This window comes from Lissotriton vulgaris, chromosome 9 (genome assembly GCF_964263255.1).
Source record: "Lissotriton vulgaris chromosome 9, aLisVul1.2, whole genome shotgun sequence".
Lineage (NCBI taxonomy): Eukaryota > Metazoa > Chordata > Amphibia > Caudata > Salamandridae > Lissotriton > Lissotriton vulgaris.
The window spans coordinates 3,286,975-3,305,793 of record NC_141697.1 but is presented as its reverse complement, the minus strand read 5'-3'; the positions used below and the strand labels follow the sequence as shown (position 1 = coordinate 3,305,793).

The 18,819-nt window shown below is 50.7% G+C and overlaps 2 protein-coding genes across 5 annotated transcripts in view; one reads left to right on the top strand and one right to left on the bottom strand.

Moving 5' to 3' along the window:
* Positions 1–10,521, top strand: part of THBS1 (thrombospondin 1) — a 92,176-nt gene extending 81,655 nt beyond the window's left edge. For 2 of the 4 annotated variants that reach the window (XR_015299856.1, XR_015299855.1), the window contains exons 20-23: positions 1,206–1,303; positions 1,727–1,866; positions 7,582–9,033; positions 9,116–10,521. Coding sequence is in view for 2 of the 4 variants with exons in the window: in XM_086936905.1 (XP_086793031.1) it covers positions 1,206–1,303; positions 1,727–1,866; positions 7,582–7,589 (246 nt within the window). In the remaining 2 variants the exon portion in view is untranslated. Of the gene's footprint in view, positions 1–1,205; positions 1,304–1,726; positions 1,867–7,581 lie in introns of all 4 variants that reach the window. The other 2 variants (XM_086936905.1, XM_086936906.1) reach the window with 1 other exon arrangement.
* A 1,855-nt stretch (positions 10,522–12,376) lies between these two features.
* FSIP1 (fibrous sheath interacting protein 1) overlaps positions 12,377–18,819 on the bottom strand; it is an 898,930-nt gene continuing 892,487 nt past the window's right edge. Inside the window, exon 12 of the mRNA XM_086936904.1 lies at positions 12,377–16,355. Coding sequence (XP_086793030.1) covers positions 16,339–16,355 — 17 coding nt within the window. The 3' untranslated portion in view covers positions 12,377–16,338. The remainder of the gene's footprint in view (positions 16,356–18,819) is intronic.

The following is an 18,819-nucleotide window of genomic DNA, read 5'->3' as shown; positions in this document are numbered from 1 at the left end:
AGGAGGTGGAGTCTAGTAAGGCATGAAGTGGCATATTTATGAGCATCACTTTCTGTTACGCTCTGGAGCCGAAATGACAAAATCCTATTCACAGGGCTACGCAAAGCCACGCTGCGTGGGGTTTGCTTACTCTGCATCAGGGACGCGTTCCGTGGGCGTTGCAGGGGGTTTCCCACTGTTACCCCCATGGATTCTGACGCTGCCCCAGGTTTACAAGAGTATGTAAACCTGGGGAAGTGCTAAATCCTTACGCCTTCCAAGGTGAGGTGTAACTAGGAGACATTTCTTTATTTATCCCCATTATTTCCTTTTTTATGTGTGCTGCCTTCTGCAGCACACATGGAAAGAGGAAAAGGCCTCTTGGGATTGTTTCTGTGCAGGAAGGGCCACCTTCCTGCACAGAAATAATCCTGCCTGCAACAGAGGCACCCTTGCACGATGGTGCAAGCATGCCTGTGTTGGTGCTAAGCGGCAAAATGGCGCCAGCACAGGGAGAAAGGACATGAATCCATTGTTTTGCATAAATATGGTGCATCTCTGCCCTTTCACTTTGGGGCAGGCCTGCGCAGCAAGGTGACTGCAGCGCTGTCCTATGGCAAATCCTCATAAATAAGGGTCCAAGTGTTGGGGATGTGGGAGAACTGACCATGACTGGTGTTGCAGACCTTGACTCGGGTCAAAGCAGTCCTGAGATCAACGCCTTCAGAGAGCGGGCAGTCTTCGCAGGCAAGCCTGGTATGAGATGGTGACTAGAGACCACAGTGGGGCTGTTTCTTGTCACAAGGTGTGAGCCACCCCCAGGTTCGAGGAAATGCTGACCATGCTACGTCCCCGCTCTTGCGCCAGAGAGCATGTGTAACCTTCTCACACACCACCTGCTGATGTCTGCCACAGGGCAGTCCTACAGATCCGTGGTCTGTTGGCACTACAGCAACGATGGGTTTTGGGGGAATCACATAAGGCAATGTAGCTGCCCATTTTTCGGGTCTCTTTAGAGCAAGTTCACAGGTCAGAAGTGAGTGGAGCTTTTCTGAGAATATATTTTCTCTCTAAAATAAGCAGCTCTCATTATTTGTAAGGGTCAGAGTAAAGTCCCCAACACTAGGTAGCGAAACTCCTTCCTTCGTGGAGCACTGCATCCTGAGCGCTGATGACTGAGCCATTCGCATGCACCGTGTTACTAACCAAGTTCTTGCACCCCTTAGGTTCGCACCTTGTGGCATGACCCTCGACACACCGGCTGGAAGGACTTCACCGCCTACAGATGGCACCTCACCCACAGGCCGAAGACCGGCTTCATCCGGTAAGCACTGTGGCGCTAGGGGTGTGCTCGAGACAACAATGTACCAAAATGCCAGGGGTGGAGAAAGTGACCTCGCAGAATTGACCCCTTGTTTTGTCCATAGCCGCTCAACACACTCCTCTTTAATGCTGGAGCTTTGGGGGTTGTGCGGTTAAAGGGCATGGCTGACCGTCGTTCGATGATGGCACTTGGTGCCTTTCCTTCCAAGGAGAGGTGTGGTGCATCAGCCAGAGCGGCTGCCTCCAGAGAGAGTGGCTCGAGGTTTGATCCTTAGCGCCGTCTGCAGCTCAGCTCAGCACATGTGACTCTGGGCAACAGCTCTCTTAATCTCCCCAATGGCCCCCAGCGCCATGAAACCTTGGTATGATATGTTCGTGCTTTCCAAATATGGATTATTTATTATTATTATTATTATTATTCCAGGGTGGTGATGCATGAGGGGAAGAAGATCATGGCAGATTCTGGTCCCGTCTACGATAAAACCTATGCTGGCGGCCGGCTGGGGCTCTTCGTTTTCTCGCAGGAGATGGTCTTCTTTTCTGATCTCAAGTATGAATGTAGAGGTAAGCGTGCAACCCGTCAACGCAACATGCGACACTCAACGCTGCGTGCAACCCCTCAACGCTGCGTGCGACCCCTCAACGCTGCGTGCGAACCCTCAACGCAGCGTGCGAACCCTCAACGCAGCTTGCAACCCGTCAACGCTGCATGCGACCCCTCAACGCTGCGTGCGACCCCTCAACGGTGCGTGCAACCCGTCAATGCAGCGTGCAACCCGTCAACGTAACATGCGACACTCAACGCTGCGTGCAACCCCTCAACGCTGCGTGCGAACCCTCAACGCTGCATGCGAACCCTCAACGCAGCGTGCAACCCCTCAACGCTGCGTGCGACCCCTCAACGCTGCGTGCGACCCCTCAACGCTGCGTGCGACCCCTCAACGGTGCGTGCAACCCGTCAATGCAGCGTGCAACCCCTCAACGCTGCATGCGACCCATCAACGCTGCCTAGGAACCCTCAATGCAGCATGCAACCAACCCCTCAACGCTGCATGCGACCCCTCAACGCTGCGTGCGACCCCTCAACGGTGCGTGCAACCCGTCAATGCAGCGTGCAACCCCTCAACGCTGCATGCGACCCATCAACGCTGCCTAGGAATCCTCAATGCAGCATGCAACCAACCCCTCAACGCTGCATGCGACCCCTCAACGCTGCGTGCGACCCCTCAACGCTGCGTGCGACCCGTCAATGCAGCACACAACCTGTCAATGAAGTGCATGACACGTCAATACAGAGTGTGACCTGTCAACACAGCGTGCAACCCGTCACAGCTGTGATTTAAGAGCGATATGTGCATTTAATTCACAGTGGAAGGGCATGGATCAGTGGTATAGTTGGCGTATCACTGACCATGATGACTGATCATGGCATGGATCAGCGGTATAGATGGCGTATCACTGACTTTGATGACTGATGATGGCATGGATCAGCGGTATAGATGGCGTATCACTGGCCGTGATGACTGATCATTGCATGGATCAGCGGTATAGATGACGTATCGCTGACTTTGATGACTGATGATGGCATGGATCAGCGGTATAGATGGCGTATCACTGGCCGTGATGACTGATCATGGCATGGATCAGCGGTATAGATGGCGTATCACTGACTTTGATGGCTGATGATGGCATGGATCAGCGGTATAGATGGCGTATCACTGACCGTGATGACTGATCATGGTATGGATCAGCGGTATAGATGGCGTATCACTGACTGTGATGACTGATCATGGCATGGATCTGTGGAATAGATGGCGTATCACTGACTTTGATGACTGATCATGGCATGGATCAGCTGTATAGATGGCGTATCACTGACCGTGATGACTTATCATGGCATGGATAAGTAGTATAGATGGCGTATCACCGACCGTGTTGACTGATCATGGCATGGATCAGTAGTACAGATGGCGTATCACTGACCATGTTGACTGATCATGATCTAGGCTGACGGAACAGAGACACTCATAAACAAAGTGATACTGTGTGGAGGAGGCAGAGGGTCAGTGGTTGCTCCGTACGCTGTTGCACATAGTGCCGGTGTAATCCACTTTAATATCGTGCATGCTCACCAGTAATGTGGTCTGTTAGACCGTCACAGTTCAGAGCTCGTGTTGAGTAAACCCATGAAGAGTTTCATGTGCGGCGGGGGGTCCTTCTTCCAACCCCTGCCCAACTAATGGACCACAGAGCTCTGTGGAGTGTTGGGCATCCTCTGTAGTACAATCCATGGAGGGAGGGGGCTTGGACGCTAACACTTAAGGTGATGACGTAGGTTGTGGCTTGTCTGTGTTGGATGTCACTGTGGGGGTTACGGTTTTGTGACCATCCACCTTACTCCTGCCAGATGTAGTGCCACTGTCTGGTAAGATCCAGAACGACAATTCTGGAGTCTTGCCAGAGCTCACCCTGAAGGCATGGACACAGACCCACTGACCCTTCCCAAGATCGAAGGACGTGATTGTGAGTGACCCTGTTAGGGTAGGTGTGATTGGGTGCAAGTAGTGTGGCTTTTCTTTACCAGAATACTGAAGATTAGGTGCCCTGGTCTATTCCTTGAACGTAGGGAGGATTGCTCGTTTCGGCTTTGGTGGCACTAGTCTGTTGCTGACCTGAGCCTCATCACGCCTTCCTGTCCTGATGGTTCGCTATCTGGTTTAAACATGTAGATCATGCAAGTGTGGCTGCGGCGGGAGCCAGGTGGGCGAGGAGTGTGGCTGTGGCAGGAGCCAGGTGGGCGAGGAGTGTGGCTGTGGTGAAAGCCTGGTGGGCGAGGAGTGTGGCTGTGGTGAGAGCCAGGTGGGCGAGGAGTGTGGCTGTAGTGGGAGCCTGGTGGGCGAGGAGTGTGGCTGTGGTGAGAGCCAGGTGGGCGAGGAGTGTGGCTGTGGCGGGAGCCAGGTGGGCGAGGAGTGTGGCTGTGGCGGGAGCCAGGTGGGCGAGGAGTGTGGCTTTGGCGGGAGCCAGGTGGGCGAGGAGTGTGGCTGTGGCGGGAGCCAGGTGGGCGAGGAGTGTGGCTGTGGCGGGAGCCAGGTGGGCGAGGAGTGTGGCAGGAGCCAGGTGGGTGAGGAGTGTGGCTTTGGCGGGTGCCAGGTGAGCAAGGAGTGTGGCTGTGGTGGGAGCCAGGTGGGCGAGGAGTGTGGCTGTGGTGCGAGCCAGGTGGGTGAGGAGTGTGGCTGTGGTGAGAGCCAGGTGGGCGAGGAGTGTGGCTGTGGTGGGAGCCAGGTGGGCGAGGAGTGTGGCTGTGGTGGGAGCCAGGTGGGCGAGAAGTGTGGCTGTGGCGGGAGCCAGGTGGGTGAGGAGTGTGGCTGTGGCGGGAGCCTGGTGGGCGAGGAGTGTGGCGGGAGCCAGGTGGGTGAGGAGTGTGACTGTGGCGGGAGCCTGGTGGGCGAGGAGTGTGGCGGGAGCCAGGTGGGTCAGGAGTGTGGCTGTGGCGGGAGCCAGGTGGGTGAGGAGTGTGGCTGTGGCGGGAGCCAGGTGGGCGAGGAGTGTGGCTTTGGCGGGAGCCAGGTGGGCGAGGAGTGTGGCTGTGGCGGGAGCCAGGTGGGCGAGGAGTGTGGCTGTGGCGGGAGCCTGGTGGGCGAGGAGTGTGGCGGGAGCCAGGTGGGTGAGGAGTGTGACTGTGGCGGGAGCCTGGTGGGCGAGGAGTGTGGCGGGAGCCAGGTGGGTCAGGAGTGTGGCTGTGGTGGGAGCCAGGTGGGCGAGGAGTGTGGCTGTGGCGGGAGCCTGGTGGGCGAGGAGTGTGGCGGGAGCCAGGTGGGTGAGGAGTGTGGCTGTGGCGGGAGCCAGGTGGGTGAGGAGTGTGGCTGTGGCAGGAGCCAGGTGGACGAGGAGTGTGGCTGTGGTGGGAGCCAGGTGGGTGAGGAGTGTGGCTGTGGCTGGAGCCAGGTGGGTGAGGAGTGTGGCTGTGGTGGGAGCAAGGTGGGTGAGGAGTGTGACTGTGGCGGGAGCCTGGTGGGCGAGGAGTGTGGCGGGAGCCAGGTGGGTCAGGAGTGTGGCTGTGGCGGGAGCCAGGTGGGTGAGGAGTGTGGCTGTGGCGGGAGCCAGGTGGGCGAGGAGTGTGGCTTTGGCGGGAGCCAGGTGGGCGAGGAGTGTGGCTGTGGCGGGAGCCAGGTGGGCGAGGAGTGTGGCTGTGGCGGGAGCCTGGTGGGCGAGGAGTGTGGCGGGAGCCAGGTGGGTCAGGAGTGTGGCTGTGGCGGGAGCCAGGTGGGTGAGGAGTGTGGCTGTGGTGGGAGCCAGGTGGGCGAGGAGTGTGGCTGTGGTGCGAGCCAGGTGGGCGAGGAGTGTGGCTGTGGTGAGAGCCAGGTGGGCGAGGAGTGTGGCTGTGGTGGGAGCCAGGTGGGCGAGGAGTGTGGCTGTGGTGGGAGCCAGGTGGGCGAGAAGTGTGGCTGTGGCGGGAGCCAGGTGGGTGAGGAGTGTGGCTGTGGCGGGAGCCTGGTGGGCGAGGAGTGTGGCGGGAGCCAGGTGGGTGAGGAGTGTGACTGTGGCGGGAGCCTGGTGGGCGAGGAGTGTGGCGGGAGCCAGGTGGGTCAGGAGTGTGGCTGTGGTGGGAGCCAGGTGGGCGAGGAGTGTGGCTGTGGCGGGAGCCTGGTGGGCGAGGAGTGTGGCGGGAGCCAGGTGGGTGAGGAGTGTGGCTGTGGCGGGAGCCAGGTGGGTGAGGAGTGTGGCTGTGGCAGGAGCCAGGTGGACGAGGAGTGTGGCTGTGGTGGGAGCCAGGTGGGTGAGGAGTGTGGCTGTGGTGGGAGCAAGGTGGGTGAGGAGTGTGGCTGTGGTGGGAGCCAGGTGGGCGAGGAGTGTGGCTGTGGCTGGAGCCTGGTGGGCGAGGAGTGTGGCGGGAGCCAGGTGGGTGAGGAGTGTGGCTGTGGCGGGAGCCAGGTGAGCAAGGAGTGTGGCTGTGGTGGGAGCCAGGTGGGTGAGGAGTGTGGCTGTGGCGGGAGCCTGGTGGGCGAGGAGTGTGGCAGTGGCGGGAGCCTGGTGGGCGAGGAGTGTGGCGGGAGCCAGGTGGGTGAGGAGTGTGGCTGTGGCGGGAGCCAGGTGGGCGAGGAGTGTGGCTGTGGTGGGAGCGAGGTGGGCGAGGAGTGTGGCTGTGGTGGGAGCCAGGTGGGCGAGGAGTGTGGCTGTGGTGGGAGCCCGGTTGGCGAGGAGTGTGGCTGTGGTGGGAGCCAGGTGGGTGAGGAGTGTGGCTGTGGTGGGAGCCAGGTGGGTGAGGAGTGTGGCGGGAGCCAGGTGGGTGAGGAGTGTGGCTGTGGCTGTGGCGGGAGCCAGGTGGGTGAGGAGTGTGGCTGTGGCGGGAGCCAGGTGGGCGAGGAATGTGGCTGTGGCGGGAGCCAGGTGGGTGAGGAGTGTAGCTGTGGTGGGAGCCAGGTGGGTGAGGAGTGAGGCTGTGGTGGGAGCCAGGTGGGTGAGGAGTGTGGCTGTGGCGGGAGCCTGGTGGGCGAGGAGTGTGGCGGGAGCCAGGTGGGCGAGGAGTGTGGCTGTGGTGGGAGCCAGGTGGGCGAGGAGTGTGGCGGGAGCCTGGTGGGCGAGGAGTGTGGCGGGAGCCAGGTGGGTGAGGAGTGTGGCTGTGGCGGGAGCCAGGTGGGTGAGGAGTGTGGCTGTGGCGGGAGCCAGGTGGGCGAGGAGTGTGGCTGTGGTGGGAGCCAGGTGGGTGAGGAGTGTAGCTGTGGTGGGAGCCAGGTGGGCGAGGAGTGTGGCTGTGGCGGGAGCCTGGTGGGCGAGGAGTGTGGCGGGAGCCAGGTGGGTGAGGAGTGTGGCTGTGGCGGGAGCCAGGTGGGTGAGGAGTGTGGCTGTGGCGTGAGCCAGGTGGACGAGGAGTGTGGCTGTGGCGGGAGCCAGGTGGGTGAGGAGTGTGGCTGTGGTGGGAGCAAGGTGGGTGAGGAGTGTGGCTGTGGTGGGAGCCAGGTGGGCGAGGAGTGTGGCTGTGGCGGGAGCCTGGTGGGCGAGGAGTGTGTCGGGAGCCAGGTGGGTGAGGAGTGTGGCTGTGGTGGGAGCCAGGTGGGCGAGGAGTGTGGCTGCGACGGGAGCCAGGTGGGTGAGGAGTGTGGCTGTGGTGGGAGCCAGGTGGGCGAGGAGTGTGGCTGTGGTGGGAGCCAGGTGGGCGAGGAGTGTGGCGGTGGTCGGAGCCAGGTGGGTGAGGTGTCTGTGGAGGGGGGGGGCGTGCACTTACAGTGTTTGGTCGCACCTGCGACTGGAGAACTCACAAAGTTCATCTTTCTTTTCCAGATACATAATCGGAGCTGCAGTGATGCAGAGGCGGTTAACTAGCTGATTTTGCACCTTCGGAACAGTTCCTTGTTTTTATTGCCACCCTGGGAGCCCTCTTTCCCTCTTCTCTTCTGCTGGCAGGACACATCCCCAGGCCCAGCCCCAACCCAGGGAGCGCTCGAAGGGCTGGGACGGCGCTTCAGCAGTATTTGTACCTCAACTGACACCGGTGTTTTCTTTTCCTTCGCGGGACATCCTGGAATGGTAACGCTCAGGCAGACTTTCTGTCTTGGAGAGACAGACACCTACCTCCCCCCGTCCCGCTGTCCGGCAGACACCCAGACACCGAACTCATTGGGGGTGACCAGAATTCAACTGAGAGGGAAATAGACACTCAGCCCAGTGGGGAATGGCGACCTGAAGTGACTGATGTCTCGAAGCCCCTGGGCTCGTCCCGCCGACCCCGAAGCATCATGGCGACTCATTGCTTGATAGAATGATGTGTCTCTCTCTAGGCAGACAAAGATTCAGACTCTGTTCAGATGTAAAGTTTGTCACACTGTGTGTTATTGAAAGGCTGTGCTGGGACCACTGCTTCTCTTGAGAGAGGGTGGACCGCCATGGCCGCCCTAGTACAGATGTTTACACGGCTTAGGACAGGCTAGCTTTCGCTACACCTGGATGACTTCCAGGTTTGTGTTGGTCGTGACGCAGCCGGAAGACGCAGGTGTGGAAACCGTACCTTCCTAGGTAGCACTTGTCAACTAATTTCTTTGTTACTAAATATAAAAACTTGAAAGAACAAATTTAACCTGGACAATCACTCCCTTCCTGCACCTCCCCAGAAGAGTCCATTGTGAAGCAGAGAAAGGCAAGGTAGCGAATTGAGACCTGGACTCCGGCTTCATGGCACACACAGAGCTACCCAACAAGAGCCACCGGGCCAAACACAGAGCAGAAACTCAAGTCCGGTCTACGACTGGAAGATTGTAAATACACATTATTTATTAACCTGCTTTTATTCAGCAGTGAGATTTCGTGTATAATAGTATTTTTCTTTAATCGGCCAGCTGGTTGAGAGAACAAGGAGGCCCTCTGCTGTAAGTGGGCGGTGGGTGACATCAAGTGGTACTTCCATTGGTCACCTGAACAGGCAGGAAGTGCAGAAGGAAAAGTTACAGCAAACTGCCAGGGCAATGCAAGCAGGAAGGATGTTGTTAGGGGGTCTCTGTGCCAAGTGGAAGATCTAATGGACTTCATCTGTTCACAAGATGTGGCCAGGAGAGAAACTTGGGCAAGCTTTAAGAAAGTACAGGGTGTCACTGATTAAGATCTGTCAGACAGCAAAACCACAACAGAAGTCAGCGGATTAGACCCTGCAGACTGTAATAGCATACAGGAAGTCACAGGATTAGACCCGGTTCAATGTAACAGAACACAGGAAGTCACAGCTATTAGACCCGGCAGACTGTACAAGCGTACTGGAAGTCACAGGATTCAACCCGGCACACTGTAACAGAACACAGGAAGTCACAGCTATTAAACCCGGCAGACTGTACAAGCGTACTGGAAGTCACAGGATTCAACCCGGCACACTGTAACAGAACACAGGAAGTCACAGCTATTAGACCCGGCAGACTGTACAAGCGTACTGGAAGTCACAGGATTCAACCCAGCATACTGTAACAGAACACAGGAAGTCACAGCAAATTAGACCCTTTAGACTGTACTAGCGTACAGGACGTCACAGGATTAGACCCGGCAGTCTGGAAGAGCAAGCACAGCAGATCAGAGAGGGTCAGAACAGGCAGGCTGAGACTGCACACAGGAAGAGAGATGTTAGACCCAGCAGACTGAGACAGCACACAGGAAGACAAGTGGTTAGACCCAGCAGACTGAGACAGTGCACAGGAAGACAGGCAGTTAGAGCCAGCAGACTGAGACTGAACACAGGAAGAGAGGGGTTAGACCAGGCAGACTGAGACAGCGCACAGGAAGACTGGGTTAGACAAAGAAGGCGGAGAGTGCACACAGTACGACAGGGGGTTAGACCAGACTGACTGAGAGAGCACACAGGAAGTGATAGTAGATAAAGACCCCAGTGTTTACTTGTGGTTAACCAGCCGGTGTACTGCAAGGGGAAAACTCAAAAGGTCTCTCTAGGTGAGGTGAACATGTCAAATTTCTATCTAGCTAGTGTGCAAACTATGTCTGTTCTAGTTCTCCTGGGTTTAAATCAAAACAGTATATGGCCAAATGTATGTTAGTCAGTATGGCTACTGCAAGTGGCTAACATATTATGAAAGTAAGTGATCATTGGCCTCAGCAAACACTGCCTGTGCTGAGACCCTCACACTGCCCAGTGAATACCCTGTCACTGCCCTGTCCCACCGACAGAGACCAGGACAAAGATGAAAGTTAAATGTACAAATATTACCTCATTGTTGTGTGAGTGAGACAAAAGGAGGCCTTTGAAATGAGCAGAGAGTCCGGGAAGACTTCGACACGTCCATGTGCTGTCGTGTTACTGATGCTGGACAGCTGCGATTCGCAACAACGGACACTGCTTAAGAACGACGTTAAACCATTTTCCAAGTTGTTTTGATACTTTTGTGGTCATCTTATAAACATAATTCTTTTGTATTTTTCATAAATGGTTGTGTTTTTCTCCTTCCTGCATTACGTTCGCTCAAACTGGAGTAAATGTTGCTATTTAAGTAATTTATCTTGAGATGCTGCACACGGGGCATTTCTGTTTGTAGAAAATGTTTGCACACCGAATGGCTATTTGCCTTTTTCCATGTTTTTAGCATGTACTTTTTGTAAGAGAAATTAAGAGATGAGGTCTTTTTTATATACATGCATTTTTAACCTTTTCAATTGTAAAAGTGATGCAAATTGTACAGTGAAGTTTAAGTACAAAAATCAACAATAAACCAATAAGGAAATTGTAAAAAATGTCAGCTTTCTAAACATGTGACTTGAGTCAAATTGATAACAGCAAAAAAAGCAAATCGATGGTGAATAGGGGTAGAGAATATAATTTCTGTGCAAAGGGTGAAGCTTCATCCATAATCTAATAACCTTTATCATCCATAAAGCTCCAGCTTTTGCTTTGAGACCCAAAGGCTTCTGGGGCACATGTCTGAAGACATTTACTATTAGTTCATGGAACGAGTCGCAGCAAGGGAACGTGCTGCGCTGCGTTGCATGAAAGGGAGCGAGCAGAAATGCTCCATATTTACTGCTCCCTCCATGCGCTGCCAAACTGGCATAGTTGGCATAGTGGCAACATAGGCACCAGTGCATAATAGTGCAAGGGAGGCTGCATCACAGATAACCCTGGGCAATGAACTCCGCTCCGCTAGCAGAGTTTGCAGAGATTTGTTAACTACGTATTTCATTAAAAACACGGAATTCAGGCAAAAACTCTGTTCCTCCATGTAGCGGAGTCAGCTACTAAAATACACCCACAAATGCTTTGATAAAGCAACTTTACATGCTAAAAAGCATATAACCAATTCACAAAAGTGAACTTTGAAATTGAAAAATATCAGGCAAAGAGAGAAGTGATGATTTTGGGGTCCCCCTAACTTAGGGGGAGGACCAAGCAGATGCCTTGAACACAAAGAGCATATTATGCTGAATGATTCAGTGGTGGTCCCTTCCTCTTAGGACCACCCTAAGCACAGTTATGGGCAAAAATACAATCCCAACCAAAGGCCCTGCAAAGCATTATGGGACGAGATTAGCAGTGGGCAGTGAATCTTCTAGTATCCAATATCAAAACATTCCTCCCGGGGCAGCAGCTCTCGGGCTGAGCTGAGAGCTGATACTATGAATTCTACAAAGAGCTGCAGTTCCACTAGTCGTTGCTAGGTGTCCCTCAAGTCAAATGCTTTTGCATTTGACTCATGAGGGACACCTAGTAACGACTAGTGGAACTGCAGCTCTTTGTAAAATTATTTTGATATCGGATACTATAGGGGACAGATTTACAAGCCCCTTGCGACACATTAACGCCGCCTTTGTGTCACTTCTGTGACACAGGGGTGGCGTAAATCATGCGCCATGTTGCGCCGTATTTACAACGTGACGTATCTAGGGAGATGCGTCATGTTGTAAACCCATGCGCCACATGAAACCAGCGTCAGGTTTCATGTGGGCGTTCCAGCGCAGTGACTCAGTGAAACCTACAAGATTTCACTGAGTCACTTTTACGGCCATGCTGCATCAAAACCCTGCACCTGCTTGAAGCAGGCGTAAGTATTGACGCAGCATGATAGGCATAGGGCACCCCCGAGCCTTGCTCCAGCAATGCGCTGCATTTCCGCCGGAGGATGCAACACGCATCTGCCCACCTGTGCGACGCATTGTAAATGCGGCGCATCAGTGGTGGCGCACATATGGGCAGATGCGTTGCAACTCTTCTGGCGCATCCGTGCTGATTAGCAGAAATGCGCCAGAAGTTGCAAAACTGCCCCTATATTATTCACTGCCCACTGCTAATCTCATCCCATAATGCTTTGCAGGGCCTTTGGTTGGGATTGTATTTTTTCCCATAAATGTGCTTGGCGTGGTCCTAAGAGGATGGGACCACCGCCGAATCATTCAGCAAGATGTGATCTTTGTTTTCAAGGCATCCGCTTGGTTCTCTCCCTAGGTTAGGGAGGATCCCAAAATCATCACCTCTCTCACTGCTTGCTAAATGTTCATTTTCAGTTTTGTGAAATGACTAATGCATTTTAGCATGTAAAGACAGAGATACTTGTTATTTTACCAAAAGTATATGAGGTCTCGTTCAGACGGATCGAAGTTGCGGAATTCACTGAGTTTTTGTTCAACTTCGTGGAATTCCACGTTGTAGTACTCCGCTAACTACGCCCACCTTTAATTGCAGACAGGGTTGTTTTTGTGCAGGAAGGAAGACCTTCCTGCACAAAAACAATCCTTAGAGGCTTATTTCTCTTTGTATGAGTGCTGCAGAATGCAGCACACATGGAACAAGGAAGTAACGAAGAGAAAACAATTTCTTCATGTTACGCTTTTGCTGGGTAAGCACACCATCTTAACGCAAACCCAGGTTTACAAGTCCCTATAAACCTGGGCACTGGCCTTTACGAGTTACCCAGCTACATAATGGATGCTCTGAAAATAATAGTGTTTGGTATCAAACATCTCATCTCAGTAAATCTATACCAATGCCAGTATTGGTTTTTTTGTGACAATGCACCCAGAGGGCACCTTAGATGTGCCCCCTGAAAGCCTACTAGTCCTCTAGTGTGCTGGCTGGCTGGCTGGCATTGTCCATCCTGCCACCACAGACAAGTTACTGACCTCCTGTAGGTGATAACCCCTGCTCTCAGGGGCCAGCAACAATTCATGCTCTGGAGGAATGTGGTAAAACCTCCAGTCAGATGGCTAGTGATTTAGCATATCTGGGCCAGAGCCTTCAAAGTCTCTGCCGACTTTGATTTGCAACTCTGGCTTCCCTCAGCCCTGGAGAACGCCAACCCCTGGCCTAAAGACCATTTGGCACCACAGCAGGTGGGGAAATTAGAGGGTCAGAAGGTGTGCCACATTTTCAACTAGGCACACCCCTAAGGTGGGCAACCTGAAGTGGACAGTCGACAAAGGGTTTCACCATCTTCTTTTTGGTGAAACTAGGACCTCTGGGTCAGGTTTATTCCCACTCCCCCCAGGAAGTGGTCATAGGGGGGATATAGTAACCCCAGGGGTAATTAGCCTATCATCTACTGGGAACCGAAGGAAGGTGAAAGAAGAGCCATGGTCGTGAAAACATTGGTCCTGGACCGAAATTGGCGACAAACCTTGACTGCCTGCTTGCACAGGGACAATCACAAAGACTGACTCGTCCAAAAGCTGAACTGCCTCCCCAAACCCGTCGAGGACTTTTCTCCCCTTCAACAATCAAGCAACCTCTCCCTTGGGGTAGAGGAGCCCCATCTGCAGGCACCAACCGCATTGACCTGGTACTTCGTCTTGCTGGCCATCAGGCCCACCACGGGAGCAACTCACCAGGAAGAGGATGTTATGAGTCCAGAAGGTCAGCCCCATTGCTTTCACAAAGTCTTGAAACGCAGACCCCTTCAGGAGCCTCTCGGCATCAAAACCCTGGGTACCGGCACCCTTGCAACTACCAAGGCTTGTTGCGTCTCCATTAGGACACCACTGATGCAAACACAGACCTGCCATCGAGGGACTGCAGGTGTCAGCCAGATGAACTCCTCAGGATCAAGGTGATACTCAAGTGGGTAAACCTCCTGATCTTCCCAACTGCTGCTTGCTGACAGTATTACTCCCAGTAACCCTACCTTGGTCATGTGAAACTGACATTTTGTGATCTTACAGAACAAAAGGTGTTTTCGAAGTGTTTGTAACACAGTACAGACAAGTTGGTAATGTTTATTCACAGAAGGTGTAGAGATTAAAATGTCATCTATATAAACTATGACAAATAAATCTAAGAATTCACAAAAGACATTGTTTATGAAGGTAGAGTGTCAAATAATACATAGCAAGTTCGAAACGCAGTTTTCCACTTGTCATCTTCTCAAATACGAACAAGATGGTAAGCTCCTTTTAGATCGACCTAGTATAAATGACTGCCTTTTTGACTTGATCTAGAAGCAAAGGTATTATTGGCAAAGGATAAATATTTAAGGCGTGGTAATCAATGCAAGTTCTAAGTTCACCATTGGCCTTAGGGATGAAAAAGAGAGGTGATGCTGCCAGAGATGTAGATGGTACAAAAGGGGGTGGTGATGGACGGAGCATCTGAATCAATCAAACACTCACACCCAGTCAAAAGATCCATCGCCGTTCTTTAGCCCACTCTGCCACCCCAGTTCAGCCAGAGATTTAGATGGCTGAATATACTCATTAGCCAAATATTTATCCGAATATTGTCTCAAGTGTACATTCTCTGTTTCAGATAAGCCATAGGTCCTTCCGCAAGGTAGTACGGCCATAGGAATCAAGTCTATCTGGCAGTCATTTTGCTGATAAGGCGGTAATTGCTCTGCCTGATGTTACAAAACCTTCAAAAGTACATAGAGGGTCCCTGAATAACTGGATATATTTAGAGAAGAGAACAGGGAAATATACACAAAGCAAATAAAAATAAAAAATTCTTCAAATCTATATGCAGCAAAATGATGCGTTTATGATATACAAATACCATAAGTCAGACCAGTTGAATTTATACTTTATTCATTTTGGAGTACAAAAGTATTTTTTATTCCTTTTTTAAAACTAAAGAACCATCGCACATATTGTTGTGATATTTAATTAACATCGATATATACATAATCAGTGAGCACCACATGAAAGAACGGACAATACAAATATTCAATCTAAATACTACACAGAAAAGACACATGACCAATTGAAGAACAATAACAACGGAAAACTCACACCATGTAATTACATAACAATATTCACATGACAGATATCAAAAACAAAGAAAATCATAAGGTTCTAAAAATTGTTACTCATTGAAATAATGGTTATAGTACAATAAAGATGGTACTGTTGTAATGTGTATTGGAACAAATTAACAGAATTGTGCTGACGCGTGTTTCGGAAGTTACATTCGATGTCAACAACCGTCATCAGGGCGCTGTCTGCGATAATTTGTCTGTAGCAGAAAGCCTTTTACAGAGAACATATTCAGAAGAATTATGCACATAGCAGGGGGTTCACAAAAAACTTCACAATAACTGGTTATCAGAGAAGGTTCCTCATTCATCTTATATGGAAGCAGAAAGCCATAAATTCATAAGAGGGATAGTATGGATAAAAAAAGTTCCCACTATGACATCACAATGAAAGAGCATCTCCCGGGGTGCTCCATGGGATGAGGGAAAGTAACCAGGCTTAAATTGCCAGGAAGGAAGAGGAAGCTTGATAATCACTACCCGGATACAATCAACGGGGAATGAGGTCCTGGGAAAAAGGGCCAAATAGGCCTAGCAAAGTGTAACAAGGTCAAACGCGCCTCCTCATGGCCTTGATTTGGCATATGTGTATAGTTCTTCTGAATATGTTCTCAGTGAAGGACTTTCTGCTACAGACAAATTATCAAAGACAGCACCCTAATGAAGGTTGTTGACATTGAATTGTAATTTCTGAAATGCACGTCGGCGCAATTCTGTTCATTTGTTCCAATACACATTACTATAGTGAAGAAAGAGGAGCCCCTTTAACCCAAAGGAATAGGGCAATGTACAGTGAAAAAATATTAAATCCCTTTGGGTGGATTAATGTAATCTAACCGTCATACAATCAGCATACCACATATAAACCAGGTATTACACTCATCCAACTCACTTATCCACCATACAGAAGATTGAACCATATGAAGCTAGGAATACCAATAAACACAAAAATAAAAAAAATATACGTTCATTTATTGATCAAAAAAAGTTATTATTATCAGTAAAAAGGACCACACAGTCAATGTACATTATATCTCACAGATAATGAAACAAAGTTTGTTAAAAATTATTATACAACACACATTAAAAAGAGAGTAAAGATAACATAGACAAATACAATGTGACTTTGGAATTTACACATCCGTCATATAACGGTATCTGAAGCATGGAGCTCAGTAGTTTGTGATTAGTACTCCTAAGCCATGCCTGTGTTGACGGATTGTGTACTAAATTTAGGCGTCGACCCGTTTCGATGGGTGAATTTATATGTCCATCTTTTTCAAGACAAATGTATAGACTCTCTGCAACTGTTAAACTAATTTGTAGGGTCACCTGTATAATGAAATACAACAATGATACATTATTCCTGGTCTGAAAACTAAAACAAAAATTAAACGCTAAAATTACAATTAAAACATTGGCAGACAATTCAATTTAAACTTCTTTCATATATTAGGCCAAAGACTAGCAGTACACATTTTTGGACAAGGCTCTATATATTGATATTGACTGACCATACACAATTTTCTCTAACAGGGCTATAAGGTTCAGATGATCACCCCACATAAAAAGATCTTTGTTAAGAAATCCGGCTTGCTCCCTCCTTTGGATACCGCTTCCATAACAATACCCCATGCTCAATATGGCACAATCTTCTCCCTATGCATACCGATTGTCTTTGAGAACTCACAACTCATTACACTCCACTTGCATTCTCGTGAAACTTCTGTTGACACCCTTCCAGACCCTTCAATAATTCACAACAACACTGCACCTCACCTATTTATAGTAGGAGAATGACACCTTCCATACTCTAATCCGCCATTGACTCGGAATGTTGGGTAAACCTCACACGATCGGTTTGAATGTCCCCGCAATTAAACTGTAGGCAAATAAGGATAAGCTTTGTTACGCTTATACCTCAATAATATAGCCCTCCTGCCTAAAAGTAAAACAGGGCAAAATAAGCCTCACCTTCGTACTATGCCTCAAATCTTTAGAGAGGGTCCTGGTTAAAATTATAACAAATCCAGAAAGCCAGGGTTTATGATGTTGCCCCCGCCACAGAAGAGTTTGGCAGTGTAATCACCCCTACATCGACAAGATATAAAACATATGACGGCAACAAACTCAAGTGGTTGACTTAGATTTAGACTTACCATAGGTTTGAATGTTATTACCTTAAAAAGAAGCACAACTAGTACGAAGCTGATTATGAAGCTTTCTCCCATGCAGCCTCAGTAGCTCTTACAGTGGGATTAAAAAGTTGTCCAGCTTATCTTCCCTTTAATAGTTAGGGTTGAACTTCCTATTAGGGAAACAATGTAATATGACCATCACTGTTATATCTCGGATCGGCTGTTAACAGAACCATTAGTGCATGAGCCTAAAACTTCCCTTGTTATCCATCTCGGTTTCCCATTCTTTGCGTATCATCTCAACTCAAAACAACTTCAATCGGAAAACTCATGGCGGGCTGGTGGGACTACCCGCGCCGACAGTGCTAGCAGTCGATGGAACAGACTCCTTTTAAACACTGCCCAGGGTGTCATGCTAAATTTCCACTCACTGACTTGCACAAGGTGTGCAACCTCTGCCTGTCCCCACAACACAATGAGAAAGACTGTGATGCATGTTAATCGTTTCAATCGAAGAAGACGCTTCGTGGCTGTCTGGCTCAACGTCACAAAATGGAACTGCAAAGCGGCTCCGCACCTGACATTCTCTGTGAAGATTCCGACACAGAACATCACGCTCAAGGAGCCGAGGAAGAAGAACAGCATATCTCCATGTCCGAAGTCGACTCCGACATGGAAGAAGAGGAGCAGGTTACTCTGGGTCAGTGTACCGGGAGTAGGTACCCCCTTACCCCCGCAACAAACAAAGAAAAAGGCTCCGGTCCCTCCTCAGCCTTTGGTATTGCTTCGGGCCAAGGTCGGCACAGACAAAAAGTTTCAGATGCCTCGCACTTGGGCCCGGCACAGAAACACAAAGTAAAGTTTTCCGGATCAGGCTCGAGTGGTCCCATATCGGTGCCCAGCCAACCCCTTCGGCACCGAAACTTAAACCGAAACATCGCTCGGTGACAATTCCATTGTTATCGAAGAATCCACCTTCGGCACCAAAAGGTTCAGCGCTCAAACCTTCGACACTGAAACCAGCGAGTAAGGACAAAGACACTTTGTCTAAAGAGCCTCGGTCCGATGCCCCGCCTTCGGATCCGAAGCAGAAAAGGCTGGTGATAAACCCAGATACAGGACATATCCATGTCACCCTTCCAAAAAAACAGAAAATAGACCAGACGGAGGATTACCACGTTCCTCTCAAAAGGAAAAGTGTGGGTTATAACCCTTCTCTACCATACATTCCACCTCCTTCCCCCACTGATCCCAACCCTCTCATCACACCCACACATTCACCACCACTATCACCTGACCCACAGGACGATGGGGATGAGGGTCAGGATAGGCCACAGGACGCTGATCCCTGGGAAGATTATCACACTGACCCACACACAGATAATGACCCTGATCTATATCCGTCCAGACACTCGCCACATGCGGATAACATTGGTTATATTGAGCTTCTTAACAGGGCTGCTCAATATCACGGGGGGAGCTGCATATGGAGGCGCCAGAAGAGGACTTTCTATTTGAGACCCTAAGTTCCACTTAGAGACCACTCATACACTGCCAATGCTTAAAGGGATGTTAAAGCACACAGATGAAATATTTAAAGATCCTGTGAGGGCAAGAATAATTACACCTAGGGTGGAGAAAAAGTATTAACCGGCACC